The sequence below is a fragment of the Nothobranchius furzeri genome, chromosome 4 (assembly GCF_043380555.1).
Source record: "Nothobranchius furzeri strain GRZ-AD chromosome 4, NfurGRZ-RIMD1, whole genome shotgun sequence".
Classification (NCBI taxonomy): domain Eukaryota; kingdom Metazoa; phylum Chordata; class Actinopteri; order Cyprinodontiformes; family Nothobranchiidae; genus Nothobranchius; species Nothobranchius furzeri.
The window spans coordinates 82,255,618-82,270,125 of record NC_091744.1 but is presented as its reverse complement, the minus strand read 5'-3'; the positions used below and the strand labels follow the sequence as shown (position 1 = coordinate 82,270,125).

The 14,508-nt window shown below is 43.2% G+C and overlaps 1 protein-coding gene across 1 annotated transcript; it reads right to left on the bottom strand.

The window, feature by feature from the left end:
• Positions 1-14: 14 nt before the first annotated feature.
• ces3 (carboxylesterase 3) lies at positions 15-12,610 on the bottom strand. The gene is made up of 13 exons (XM_054733356.2): positions 12,353-12,610; positions 7,621-7,822; positions 7,405-7,543; positions 6,157-6,290; positions 5,908-6,061; positions 5,289-5,393; positions 3,961-4,062; positions 3,586-3,726; positions 3,392-3,472; positions 1,105-1,246; positions 870-1,019; positions 730-802; positions 15-347 (listed from the first exon to the last, which is right to left on the bottom strand). Exons 1-13 carry the CDS (start codon positions 12,414-12,416, stop codon positions 167-169), a joined length of 1,668 nt encoding a protein of 555 aa, XP_054589331.2. The 5' UTR covers positions 12,417-12,610; the 3' UTR covers positions 15-166.
• Positions 12,611-14,508: the final 1,898 nt, after the last annotated feature.

Genomic DNA, 14,508 nt, shown 5'->3' with positions numbered 1-14,508 from the left:
ACTCTTAGAGACAGTTTATTCTCTCAGCTGAAGGCATGTCCTTTAATCATGGCTATGTTACAAAATACAGAAGCAAACGAAAAAGAGAGATACAAGCAGTTACTGACACAACAAGTCACAAAAAACAAAACAACAACAGAACAGGAAGCATGGAGGGCTTCAGAGATCAGTGGCTCGCTTTAGAGGCTGCCAACTGCTGCAGCCTCAGAGGGAGAGTCACGGTGGAGAACTGGACGCGGTCCTTCTTCAGCTTCTGCTTCACCACCGGAGACGGACCCAGCTCCATGTACTCCTGCTTCTGCCGGTCATACTGAGGCCAGCTGACCAGACCGGGTCCGTTGGGAGAGCTGGAGAGACATTCAGACACATCTTCTTATTCTGTTCTACAGGTTCAACCTTTTCATGTGTTGATCTCCACCATAAAAACCGACACAATCTTGTTTCGGATCTCTGAACAAGAAGTAAAACCGACTTCTGTTTGGATTTTTATTAAAGTTTTACTTATTTTTTTGTCTCATGCTGAAGTGGTTAGGGTTAAGGGACTGTGGGTTGTAGATCTCTATACAACCTCCATCATCCATCAGCTCAGAGTCTATTTACCACTGTGTTCTTGATCCTAATCTGGGCTCAAAATAACAGAAAAATACTAAATAAACAAATACAACGAAACAACCAACAGCTGTTTGGTGATGTGAGCAGAAGGTGGACAGATGGAGGTAAATCTCTCACCCAGTTCGAACAAAATTGCCCCAGTAGGACATCATGGTCCTACAAACACGCTCATCCTCTTTGGTGATGTTACCTGAAGACAGAACACGGTCATTTGTTTGTTTGTTTGTTACGTTCCTTGTGTTTCTGTATTTACAAACCCATGAAATGTATGTGTTCTTTCCAGAAACATCCTCCAAACACGAAGCCGACGTCGTCTGAGTGATCCGCCTTAACGAAGCCGGGCCTGTTGACTTTGTGGATGTCCGAACCGTAAACAAACTCGTACATGAACACGGGAGCTCCCACGTCTAAAACCAGACGGGAGAGAGGAAGGAGAACCGTCAGCGGAGACGAAGGAGGCGGAACGTTCCTCCTGATGGTTGGCTCTCTGACCTGTGTGGTACCCGGCCACCTTAACGACGGGCAGCGTCATCAGCAGGTCTCCCATGATCTCTGTGAAGGCATCTCGGATCTCCTCTGGGGTTTTAGCATCTTTCAGGTATTCGTCTGCAATGAAGCTGTTTGCTGTTGGGATCTGGAACACAGATCACAACTCACCCTGAAGAGGAGCTCACTCTGGGGGGAGGAGAGTAGCATTTCTTTGTTGTGACGATGCTTCCATGGCAATAAACCTGATACTGTTGGAAAACCTGATTTCTGACCTTTCCTGCAAAGTGTAATGTGTAGGAATCGTCACGCATCTGCAGATGAACAACAGCTAAAGGCAGTGTTGGGAGTAACGCCGTTTCAGTATAACGGCGTTACTAACGGCGTTCTTTTTGAGGTAACGGAATAATCTAATTAATTACTTTTCCCACTGTTGGAACGCCGTTACCGTTACTGGGGACGGATGGTTGTGCGTTACTATGTGCTTGTCGAACGTTGAGCAACAGTGTGAGGCTTTCTGACCGCCACACTTCAGCTGCAGCCAGGGAGAGAGAGGTGTCGGTAACGCTCTTACAAACACGATGATGATTGGCCGGGTGGGCGGAGACCCTCACTGTCTCAGTCGCTGCCTGCTGTAGACCCAACAGAGCAGTGATGGGAATAACGCCGTTTGAAATAACCGCGTTCCTAAAAAAAATTATTTTTTCAGTTACGAGCAATCTAATTAATTACCGTCTTCTTTTATCGAAACGTCGTTTCTGTTACTGATAAGAAAATGCGTGCGTTAAGCTGCACGGTGTGTTGAAGGTGTCATCAGCTGATCAGGAGCTAAAGAGGCAGATGTTTTCATCCAAGAGCATCACGAACGAGGAAGACGTGATGAATAGTCTACGGCTGCAGGTGTGAATCTGCAGGTCTGCAGCCGTGCCCTTCTTAGCGTGACAGCGGGACATCCCGAAGGTCCGCTCACCTGTTCACCGCTCAGACGTCCTGATCTTCTACCTTCCTAGATCATCCAGCTGTAACCTGTTCCTGATCATGACTTTAGTCCCACTGTAACACTGATGCATCAGTCTCAGACGTCATGGAGCTCAGGTGTTATTAGAACTACCTGTGTGTGTTTACCACCCAGCTTCAGCTCTTCTGTGGTTGGGTCTGACCCACGTTAGTAAATGTAAGTCCTCCATCAGGCTTGTGCCTCTTCTAGTGTCATTTTAAAGGATTTTATTTATTTATTTAACCGTTACTAGATTAGCAGCAACTGAAATGCTACTAAAAACACACAATTATGTGAAGCTGGAAAAATTAGAATACTGTGCAAAATTACATTAATTTCGGTAATTTAACTAGACTGAGAGACCACTTAAAGGCTCGGGAACCTTTGCAGGTGTTTCTATTTGCAATTTTAAAATTTAGCTGATTGGGGTTAAATATCACACAGTGACCTTTTAATAGTCTAGATTAGTGTAATGCTCCTGTTAGTAGTTCCTCCTGTTAAGTGCTTATTTATTTAAATTATTCAGGTTTATAAAAAACATTTGGACTTACATTTTATTGTGTTCCAGTCATTTATATTTCACTATTGTAGTCGTTTATAGTAAATTAAATAAGTTCAATTACTACTACTACTACTACTACTACTACTACTACTACTACTACTACTACTACTACTACTACTAAACTTTATTTATATAGCACCTTCACATGGCCCAAGGACCAAACAAAGCGCTGCACAGCAGAAATAAACATTTAAAAAATTAAAACACATAAAACCATTTAAAAACCAACAAAAACACGCAGATAAAATCTAGAGTTACTTTTTTGACAAAGTAATCAGTAACTATAGCTAATTACTTTTGTAAAGTAACGTTCCCAACACTGGCTAAAGGTGAGAATAGCTATGAACGTTGCCATCTGCAGATGAAGCTCTTTGGTCCTGCGCTGCAGTGACCCAGAAATAAAGTTGGATTGAATTGGGATTGGATTTCCTGTTTAAGCAGCAAATTGAATAAAGTTTTATTGAATGTCTTTACCTGATTTATGAAAGTAAGGGACTTGTAGGTGCTGGGCATATTATGAAATGACAATAAAAGACAAACTGATAAAGTACATGACAGATTTTTGGCATCAGCTTTCTCTAAATTTGGCTAAAAAAATAAATATTTTTGTGACAGGAAAGCTAAAATTCAATTAAGAATAAATGAGTGTAATCAAATAAAAAACAAAACCTATAAAAGTGCAGCTTCAGTGGGTCCTCTTAGGAAAGGAGTGACCCGGGGGTCACAGAGCTCACCCCTGAAGGATTAAACATGTTCAGCACCGCCAGCACCGCCTCTCTGTTCATGCCTTTCTCCCATCCAGGAGGAGCGAAGCTCTGCAATCAGACGGCACACCAAAGACTTCACCACCAAACAGAAACCATCTGCAACGCTCACTAAAGAGGCAGGGGTGGATTTGTGGCTCGGTCCTGCTGAAATGGCTGCAGACCTGAGGAAGAATCCACCCAAACTCGTGGTTGGTTATTCCCATCATCACCGGGACCTTCAGAACTTCTTTCCTGAGGAGAAGCAGCTCAGCCGTGGCCGGAAGAAAGTCGTGGTCCACCACAGCTCCCAGGAAAATCTTCATCTGAACACAGAACGAGCTGCTGTCACAAAGGAGATCAGCTGATGGTGGTCACACGCTGCCCTCTAGTGGACAAACAGGTTTCTGCTAGTAAAGATTAGATTCCTGCATCAAAACAACACGATTTGCACGGATAATTTACATCAAATACTCCACAAAACCATTATTTGTTGCTCCCTGATCTGATTTTTTTACTCCACCACAGGAACTCAACTAAACATCGTGCTCTTTATCTACCTTTTTGGTTGCAGAAATGATGTCATCTACACTTTTCCCTTTGAAACACTGGACCAGTAGTTCTGTGCTGGAGTTGTCACATCCAGCGATGTTGGCAACAGTCTGAGTAACAGAGAGAAAGATGAGCAAACTCACTCATGAATGTCACTCTGACTCGTAACAGTGGTAAAAGTGATGTGCACGAGTCACGTGTCACCTCTAATGTCAGGACTTTCCTGTAATCTGTTAAGAGTCTTCGTCACTTGTTCTCTAAACTTCAGTTTGTTTCTCAAGCAGGGCTGTTTTCAGACAGAACTCCAAATAATTCAGTTGTAAAAAAGCCCCTAACTCAAGGGGTGAGCCAAATAAATTATTGAAAACAAAAAAGTGAATTTTTGCTCAGGAGCAGGTTCTTCTGAGAGAAGAGACCCAATTTTTCATTCGGTGTGATTTTCTTTGAGATATTTCTGATTTGTCTTAAATATCATAAACATGAAAATGTTTAATTAGTTCAAACTTCAATCAAACATTATTAAAACAATAAATATTTAGAAATTATAAACCAAATGTCTAAAAACAAACAAAGGTCTAATTTGAAGAGAATAAAGTTTTTCTGTGTTGACTGATGTAAACACGTCTGTCAGCCTGTATGAGCTGGAGGGTTACAGAGCACCTTATCAGGCATCTCTTTGGTTCAGGGTATCTGCAGGTTTAAGGGAGCCAAATTTAAGACTTTTTAAGACCTTTTTTAAGGCCACTTTGACCAAATTTAAGCTTTTTTTTAAATTAAATTTAAGTTATAATTTCCAGCTATTGCCTGGAACTGGTGCTAACCACGTCGTGAACGTGGGATTAACCATCGTTACCATTAATGTTGCACTTTCCCATGGCGCAAGCTCCCACTAGCATGCTCCTCTAAAAATAGGCCCCTTTCACAACCAACCGAATGTGTACAGTTCCGCTTACGCCAACATCATACACAAAAAATCCTGAACTAACTAGAAATTCATGAAAATTGTATAGAAATAAAATTATCTTGTTTATTGGATCTTTGGTAATTTAAGACCTTTGGAAACTGTATTTAAGGATTATTTGTCATTTTTAAGGATTTTTAAGGCCTTAAATTTGGAAAAGCAAATTTAAGACTTTTTAAGTACCCGCGGATACCCTGTTGGTTAAGCTCCGCCCCCTCCTTCCTGACTGGCAGGTTCAGCAGAAACCTGCAGGATCAGGCCCTCGTCAATGCTGGAGTTTTCCTGAATCCTCTCTGAACTCTCTGACATCCCTGATGTTTAACCTCGGATTGTTCTCCTTTAAATCCTCCACAGGTAGACGGCACGTTTCGGTACCTTAGCACGAGTCAGAGGAGGATCTGACGTATACGTCCCCAGCGTTGCGACTCCACTTTGAAAGATGGCCCTCTGGAGCAACCCTTTAGCATGTGGAGAGAGAGTCTGCAGAATAAAGCGTTCAGGCCGTCAGATATTAGGACGAATGTAGCGTGACTTCACTGTTTGCGCTCCAGATTTAGTGGAGAGTTTCCTGATGTTTAGCTACATTTGGTCACACTTTCATTTCCCAACATGCTCAGCTGCATAAGCTAACCAAAACGTTACATCTAAACCTAAACATTTAAATCTAAATGTTAAATCAAATCTGTGAGCTAAATCCTAAAATTAATCCCGCCCCTTAAACTTCCCAAGGCGTTTGTGGCCCCACGCACAACAGAAGGTTACCTGGAAGGACTGAGCCAGAGGCACACGGCTACGCGTCGATGGTTTAGCTCACAGATTTAGATTTAACAATTAGATCAGCCAAATGTAAACATGTTATAGGAAATGATGATTTTAGGGAAGTTCCATTTCAAATGTGAGGAGATAAATATGAAAAATGTCGGATCATTGTTTTGGACAAATATTTACACTTGGCTTTCCATAGCACAACTTAAAACCAGTGAGATTGGTGTACCAGTATGGATGCACTGATGCCTCCAGCAGACTCTCCAGCGACTGTGACGGCTTGTGGATCTCCGCCAAAGGCCTCGATGTTTTCCTGCACCCACCTGAGAGCCGCCAGCTGATCCAGCAGACCCCAGTTGCCCCTGGCGTGCTCATCTCCGGTGCTGTGTGTGTGTGTGGGAGGGGGGGGGGGGTCACATGTTTCAGGCTTTACTGGATAACAATTCAGACGAACGTAAAGAGGACAGCCCCATCTCACCTGAGGAATCCCAGAATGCCGAGACGATACTGGATCACAACCACCACGATGTTCTCATACGCAGCCAGCGGGGCCCCATCATGCTGGGAGGCTGCTCCCATCGTCAGACCTCCTCCATGGATCCACACCATCACCTGAAACAAACACCCGAGGACATTAGCTGACCTCACAGGCAGCTGCTAGAACATCCATCAGTGAGAGGTTTACAGCTTCTGGGGCATAGATGTAGTTTGTGGGGGGGGGGGGGCATGTCCCTCCCACCTATGTCCCCTGCACTTTTTACCATCCAAAAACATTATTACGCTGAAACAATATTACGCTATATTAAAGACACTGGTTGAGCACTAGGACCAACCGTTAGAACCGTCCATAAGCTCTGCTCTGCTGAAACTTGCTAACGTGTGATTGGACGTTCCTGCCACCTCAACAGTTCTGAATTCCTGACATTGCATAAAAGAGCTTCTAGGCTGTAGTTTCATACATATTTTTTGTATACTTACTGTAAAGACCCCCCCCCCCCCCATCCAATGGCACCCCCAAGGGGTGGCCAGAGGTGGCCATGGCCACCCCTAGAAAATTGCTGGCCCCCACCGCAAAAGCCAGTATTAATAAATCATATTAATATTAATGTTCACTCAAACCATAAATCGATCTTATTTATTCAAGACACAATTGTAAAACAAAATCAAAATAATACAATTAATGAGTAAAGAAATGATCAGAATAAAAAGTACTCGTTTCTGCTGCTCACCATTTAAAAAAGTTTTTATCTCCGTGGCTTTTTGTGAACACAGCAACAGGTGATATAAACTAAAACAAATACGTTTTAAAATAAAAGTTTAAATAACATTTTAAATGATTGAAAGTTATTTTTCTGAAATGTTTATTTGTAAAATTTAACTTAAATGTTTTTCATATGTTCTGTACTGTTTAAAAAAATAAAAACAACTAAAGAAGCAATGCAATACAACGCCACAGGCTAAACTCTCCCAGAGTTACCACAAGGACCGGTTTGGTGTGCCACACCAAAGATTTCTCTGGCCCCGTCTGGCCACCCCATCAACATTTTCTGGAGGTGCCCCCCCCCCCCCCCCCCAATGCTACATCCATGTTCAGAGGAACTCGTCTTTTTATAATTTTTAGCACATTTTCATCCCATTTCCAACAGGAAACGTTTTGTTTTGTTATTGACTTCTGTGTCCTCGGATGTGAAGTCTGAGTTCTGCAGGAGAAACCAGTTTGACTTACTGGTAATTTGTCTCCTGTCTTTGCTTCAGCTGGAGCGTACACGTTCAGGTACAGACAGTCTTCAGACAGCTCTGGGGGGGTGAACTCGATGGCCATTGTTCGGGAAACATTCACAATCAGTTCTGGATCCTGGATGCACCTGAGAACAGGCGAAGAGGAGGAGAAAGGATGAGCGTCATTCAGAGATACCTCAGGTGCGTTGTGTGGGATTCTTACATGGGGGGCTGGCGTGTGCAGTCACGTTCCTCCTCCCAAGGCTCGACGCTCTGGGGGGGAGCCAGGCGGAGGGGCCCCACCGGAGGCTGGGCAAAGGGGATTCCCAGGAACTGCTTCACCCTCCTCTCTGTGCCATCCACGCTCCCGTATTCTCCTCTGATTGGACCGTTCTTCAGAGAGATTGTGAGGTCATCGCTCCTTGCTGGGATCAGTGGTATAAAAAAACAATCGTTTGCATTACGGCCTTAAATGGAAACTCAAACAAAAATGATCCACGTATCTAGTGCAACCTATCCACATTATTGCTGGACCGGTTCACGTAGAAACGATGCGAGCAACATCCGGTGAGGTACCAGCAGCAGTGCGTAGCCATCGGTTTGCATGGTGAGGTTTCCTTTCTCGTAGCGGTTTATTTGAACATTTCAAACAGTGGCGGCTGGCCAGTAGAGGGCGATAGGGCGCCGCCCTCCCAGTTTTCCCCAGTGTTTTTAATTTTTGTTTAAAAAAATAAATAAATAAAATTAACAATAATCACATATTCTAAGTTAATTGTGTGTTTTGTAACAAAAATAAATCATATATATAAATATATATCTATAATGGTCTCTGCTGGTCTCTGCCGAGCGGTGGAGGCTGTGGGCTGTGTTTCAATCGCCCAAACAGGACGGGACCAGCCGTCCAATTGCTGACAAGAAAATCAAAGGGTAGGAATGGGAATGTTTCCAATCAGCGTCGACGTTGTTTCACAAGCATGATGGGCGATAGAGCTACCGCCAAAGGCTTTCGTTGGTGTTCGGTAGAACTCGGCAGAGTCGTTTTTGGTCGTGACGCAGATGTAACATGGATGCCGCCAGTGATTTCAAATAGAATTTTTTAATTATTTGCTCCAGAAAAATGTAGTCGTGCAGCTCAAGAACATGTTGCACTGTTCACGGTCGTACTAACAACCAGAGAAAGTTACATTTGTGGCTACAAGAGCGATGTTTGGGGCATGCACCCTGGAGTCAGAAAGAGTGTGGCTGTGCATCAGTGCATGAGGACCGGTCCTGATGCAGCTACAACCCAGGCTTGGTGATGAGGAACGTAAGGCTCTGACTCGGCCCTACATCTGCTTTCATAAGGTTGTGTCTCACCTCTTTCAACTAAACACAACCAGATTTATTACAACATGTACTGATGAGCCTCGGAGCTGCCTCGCTGCCGGACGCGACAGAGTTAAGGAAGTAGCTGCTGTGTGTTAGCTTTGGCTAGGTTTCCATGTCATCCTCCATCCCTCTAGGGCAATAGGCAGAGGAAGGTGTGATTCCCGTGGGCCATGTCATCCGTCTACAGTAAACAGGAAGTGGAAAGGCTGCAGATAGATGAGTAGAATAGAAAATCCCTTTATTGTTCCTCAGTGGGGAAAGCTAGACGTCACAGCAGCGATGACACGTATTACAGGAGAAAAAAGGAGAATAAAAAATAACAAAAATGAATAAACAAGAAAACATAAATCCTGAATAGATTTTAAAAATGCTGATTATACCACAAGTAATGAATACCACTGATGTGTTTTATTTGTAACGGACTTGCTCGTGTGTAATTTGGTTATTCCACATTCAGTGTTAATGCAGAAATACCGTAAGTTTGTTTCCAAATTTAAAGGTTCAAAATTGCATACATGTTGATAAAGAAAACGTGCAAATTTGCCGTCACTTTTTCAAAAAATATTAAGTTTGGCCCTCGACTCCGTCCCAGAGTTTCATTTCGGCCCCGTGTGAGTTTGAGTTTGACACCCCTGGTCTACAGTCTCCATGTAAACAAACACTGGTCGCATTCTTCTCGCTAATGATCTTAGGGGCGAGGAATAAGGTAGGTAACACCCAAATGAAAAATATCACAGTTCAAGAGGAATAAAAAAGAAATCCTGAGATGAATGAAGAGCCCTCCCCTACAACAATACTTTTAAACTCGGTCAGGGGAGAAATCACCATTTCCTTTTCAGACCGTGGTTGTGGTTTCCACCTGGGATCAGTTGTCCGGAGCTGATAGAAGACACCACGTTACACCAGTTCTCTTCACTGGTTGCCAGTTTAATTTAGAATTAGTTTTAAAATTCTTCTTTTAGTTTTCAAGTCCTTAAATGGTCCGACCCCTTCCTATCTGAGTGTGCTGCTCCGTCACTACCACACTCCTCATGCCCTCAGGTCTGAGGATCAGCTCCTCCTCACTGTTCCTAAGGTACGTTTAAGACCCGCGATGACCCAAAACTCTGGACCTCTCTGCCCCTCCAGGTCAGACAAGCGCCTTTAGTTTGGTTTTTAGTCCTTCCTGTTTAAATCTGGTTTTAGTATTAGGTCTATAGGTTTTTAACCTTTCCATTTTGATTGCCTAATTTTATATTTGTGTATTTTTGTGGTTTTAGTTGCCTCTTTGGTTTGAATTTTAGTTCTTTCTTTTTAACTTGACTGTCTATGTGATTATTTAGTGTGTTTTAATTGTACAGCGCTTTGGTGGGCTGTAACACTGTGTTTAAAGCGCTGAAAGTGGTATGGTATGGTATGGTATGGTATGGTATGGTATGATATAATAATCAATGTGATTGGTGGAGTATGAAAAATAGCACAGACCATTTTCTTACTTGGAAGTGGAACTGACAGCAAACAACTGACTATGGGTTCAAGCCACTAGGTGTCCAGTGTTTGGTCCCTCCAAACCAGATGGAAGAACAAGGAGGAAACTGGTCAGAGAGGTCACCATCAGGCTGAAGGCCATTCTGAAGGAGGTAAATGGTAAATGGCTTGCATTTGTATAGCACATTCTAGGGATCTATCTACAACCCCCAATGCACTTTATGACAGTCATCCACCCATACACACATGTGCTCACACACGTGTACACACACATGCACATGCACACACACACACACACACACTAGTGGCGTGTGAATGAGACACTAGCTTTTCATCTGATGTGTTCATAACTAAACATATTTATTTGATATTACTTCTTAATAACTTCTACATTCTACAGTGGATGTGATTTCACCCCGTTGCCGCCAGAGGACGTTTGATCTGAAATGTTTGTAGCAGCTGTAGCTAGCTGCTGCTACTTCCTGCTTTAGGGTGTTGATTTAACCTTGTTTAACACAGATAAGAAAGATAGATTTATTGAGTTTTGGGAGTTACGTAGTTTTGATACGTGAGAAGGTTCTGACTTACCCGTTATCTAGACTACCTATGCGGTCAGCGCTCATTTAAAAACGTAGAAATGCAAAAAGTGGTGTTTTATTTTGAAATAATTTACAGGAAGTGCAGCTTCATGTTATGTGAGCTTCATGTAAAAGTTGTAGTAACCATTTATTTCCGCTAGAGGGCAGTGAAGTATTATTCTCAAAAGCAGATATTAGAGGAATGAAAAGTTTATAAACAGTAGAAAACCAAACAACTGGGCTTCTATTAGTTAATGGTTGTTTTTTATGTGTTGGTTGAGTTTTATACGTTTATTGGTGAAACGCAATAATTTCTTATCTTAAAAAAATATTTGCTATGTCTTTATAATTGTGTGTGGTGTGTGTGTGTGTGTGTGTGTGTTAGATGTAGAAATATTAAATAATTTTATTTCTGACATGTTTGAGAAAATGCAAACGTGTGCCAGTCAAGAGTAATTATGGGTAATCTGCAGACACCATCAACATCTCTACTGTTGGATTATAGTTTAACCTGGAAAAACCTGACAGTCAGAAAGGAGAGGCATGCTGATGTTTAGATTTCTTTGTTTTCTTATTGATCTTTACCGTTTGTCTGAGATGTTCTCCATCTGTGTGACTATCTCTTATCTGACAACTTAGCCTGCTCAAGGAACACAATGGTATGCTGGTGATGGATCCAATAAGTGGCAGATTTCTGATTCAGAAACCCACCTGGCCTCAAATGTGTCTCAGTACACTTCTTTGTTACGTAACCAAATTCTAATTTATGTTCAGATTCTCTCTTGGTGTTTGAAAAAAGAATCCCAACTACACAAAAAAAACATGTTTTTGTGTAGTTGGGATTCTTACAAAAACACATCCAAAAAATTAATAAATCATTAGATAAACAACAAAAATATAAGCTGACAGCAGCTGAAACTGAGCTTTATCTACCTTACAGACTATTTGTGAGTTCCTTTCTTCAGAATCTTCTTGAAAAACAGGCAAACCTTCATGTTTGGTCTCATCTTAGCCTGATGGCAGCTTATATCAGAGAACACGAAGGTTAGCTTTCATCCTGAGTTGTATGCTTCTCCTCCAAGGATCTTTTCAGTTCAGTTCAGTTCTGATCAGATGAACTGTTCAGAATCTGAGCTGCAAATTTGCAGACATGCAGTCCCTCTGCCGATCCTGTCACTGTGCCTCAAAAAGGGAAATAATGATTAAAATAATCTGTGCAAATTCACCTTTAATGTGAAAATGTCACATCAGTCACTTCTCTGACGTGAGTTGTTTATTTCAAATGTAGTTTTAGCTCCTAACTGGAAGATTATAGATGAGCTTGAACAATATTGAAGTGAGTTCTGAATTTTACATAAAAAAACAACAAAAAACAGTAGATTTTGTGAGGTCAGAGGCTGTTTAGAAACCCACTCAAATGCTGCAGCTGCTGAAAGACGTGAAACTATGAGCCGTTTATTTATTTTTTAAATTTGAGTCAAAGATCCCAGAGTTCATGCATCGTTCTGCAGGACCCAGAGTCAACCTGAAGGCTTTTCTTACCCGGTGGATGTGCTTTCACCGTCAGCACGGCGAGCAGGTGAACAAAGAGCAGCACTGTTCTCATCCTGACGAGCCACGGAGAAAAGACGGAGAGATTTACAGCGACCGCTCAGAGAAATAACCCTGCAGCCCCCTCAGCCGGGTCAGAACCGCCCCTCCACTCAGATCCAAACAAAGCTCAGCATGTGACGACCGGCGTAAACGATAGAGACTTCATTGATTTAACCCCCATGAAGGACTCTGACCGCTGAGCCACAGAGAATCTCCTCCTGCTCTTTGAACACTTCAACTCTATGTAGCATCCTGCACGCACGCACACACACACACACACACACACACACACACACACACACACACACACACGCACGCACACACACACACACACACACACACACACACACACACACACACACACACACACACACACACACACACACACACACACACACACACACACACACACAGCACCTCTGAGAAAAAGGGACCAACACCATGTGAAGACAAACGGTAAACAGACAGTTGTTTGGGTTTCCGACTCACGCTGCTGTCCGATGTTGTGGCAGCTGGAGGAATCAGTTTTCAACCTTGCCCAAAAGAACGGAGTCAGAGAGACTCGAGTATTTGAGGAATTCAATTCAATTCAATTCCTTTTATTTATAAAGCACCAAATCATGACAAGAGTCGTCTCAAGGACCTTCAGACAGTAAACATTCCAATAGGGGTCAGTTCATTAAGCCAATCAGAAAAAAGTTTCCTATATAAGGAAAAAGAAATGGTAAATGGTCTGTATTTGGTATAGCGCTTTCTAGAGTCCTGGAACCCCCCAAGGCGCTTTACAACACAACCAGTCATTCACCCATTCACACACACATTCACACACTGATGGTGATGAGCTACGATGTAGCCACAGCTGCCCTGGGGCGCACTGACAGAGGCGAGGCTGCCGAGCACTGGCGCCGCCGGTCCCTCCGACCACCTCCACCAGGCAATGTGGGTTAAGTGTCTTGCCCAAGGACACAATGACAACGACAGACTGAGCGGGGCTCGAACCTGCAACCTTCCGATTACGGGGCGAGCACTTAACTCCTGTGCCACCGTCAGCCAGCAGAGTGCATCGAGTCACCGACTAGTGTCAGAGTCTTTACAGCAATCCGCATACTAGTCAATCCCAGCGTTCCTCGACAGAGATCTGAGCCTCGTTCATTAGTTAAAAATGAATCTGAGTTGATCGTGGAGTTCCTCAGGGTTCAGTGCTTGGACCAATACTTTTTATTTTTTGTATCGTTCATTTGGGTCAGATTTAATAAACATCTGTGGTTATTCTGATGACACTAACTTTAATTGGCCACTTTTAGGAACACCTTACAAATAGCAGGCTGGACCATCTTTTACATGTAGGTAAATGGTAAATGGTCTGTGTTTGATTGATATAGCGCCTTCTAGAGTCCTGGAACCCCCCAAGGTGCTTTACAACACAATCAGTCATTCACCCATTCACACACACATCCACACACTGATGGTGATGAGCTACAATGTAGCCACAGCTGCCCTGGGGCTCACTGACAGAGGCAAGGCTGCTGAGCACAGGCGCCACCGGTCCCTCCGACCACCACCAGCGGGTGAGGGGGGTTAACCCTCTCAGGCTCAAAATAAGTTTTGAAAAGTGACGAACAACGAAGTCCTTCAGGGGAACTTCTGAGTTAAAAAATGCTCACGAAATACGTATGTGGAGTAACCAGGCAGGTAGGTTTTAACGTTGTAAATCTGCAACGCCTGCCTCCAGAGGGTTAAGTGCCTTGCCCAAGGACACAACAGCAGCAACAAACTGAGCGGGGCTCGAACCTGCAACCTTCCGATTACGAGAAGAACACTTAACTCCTGTGCCGAGGTCACCCCTAATAAGCACTTTCCGAATTATTCACACCAGTCCATCGGGCGCCCATTCCGTCCCCATTTTGATGCTCAGTTTGGATTTCAGAGCGTCGTCTAGCCCAAAGGTGTCTGGTCCTGGTTCTGGAGAGTCCTCATTCAGCATATTTCAGTTGATTATTCTCCAACAGGCCTGATTCAATGGTTGAATATGTTCAGCAGCTCATCAAGCTCAGCAGAAGTCTGTTGACGACCTACTAATTAAAATCAGAAGTGTTGATGCAGCT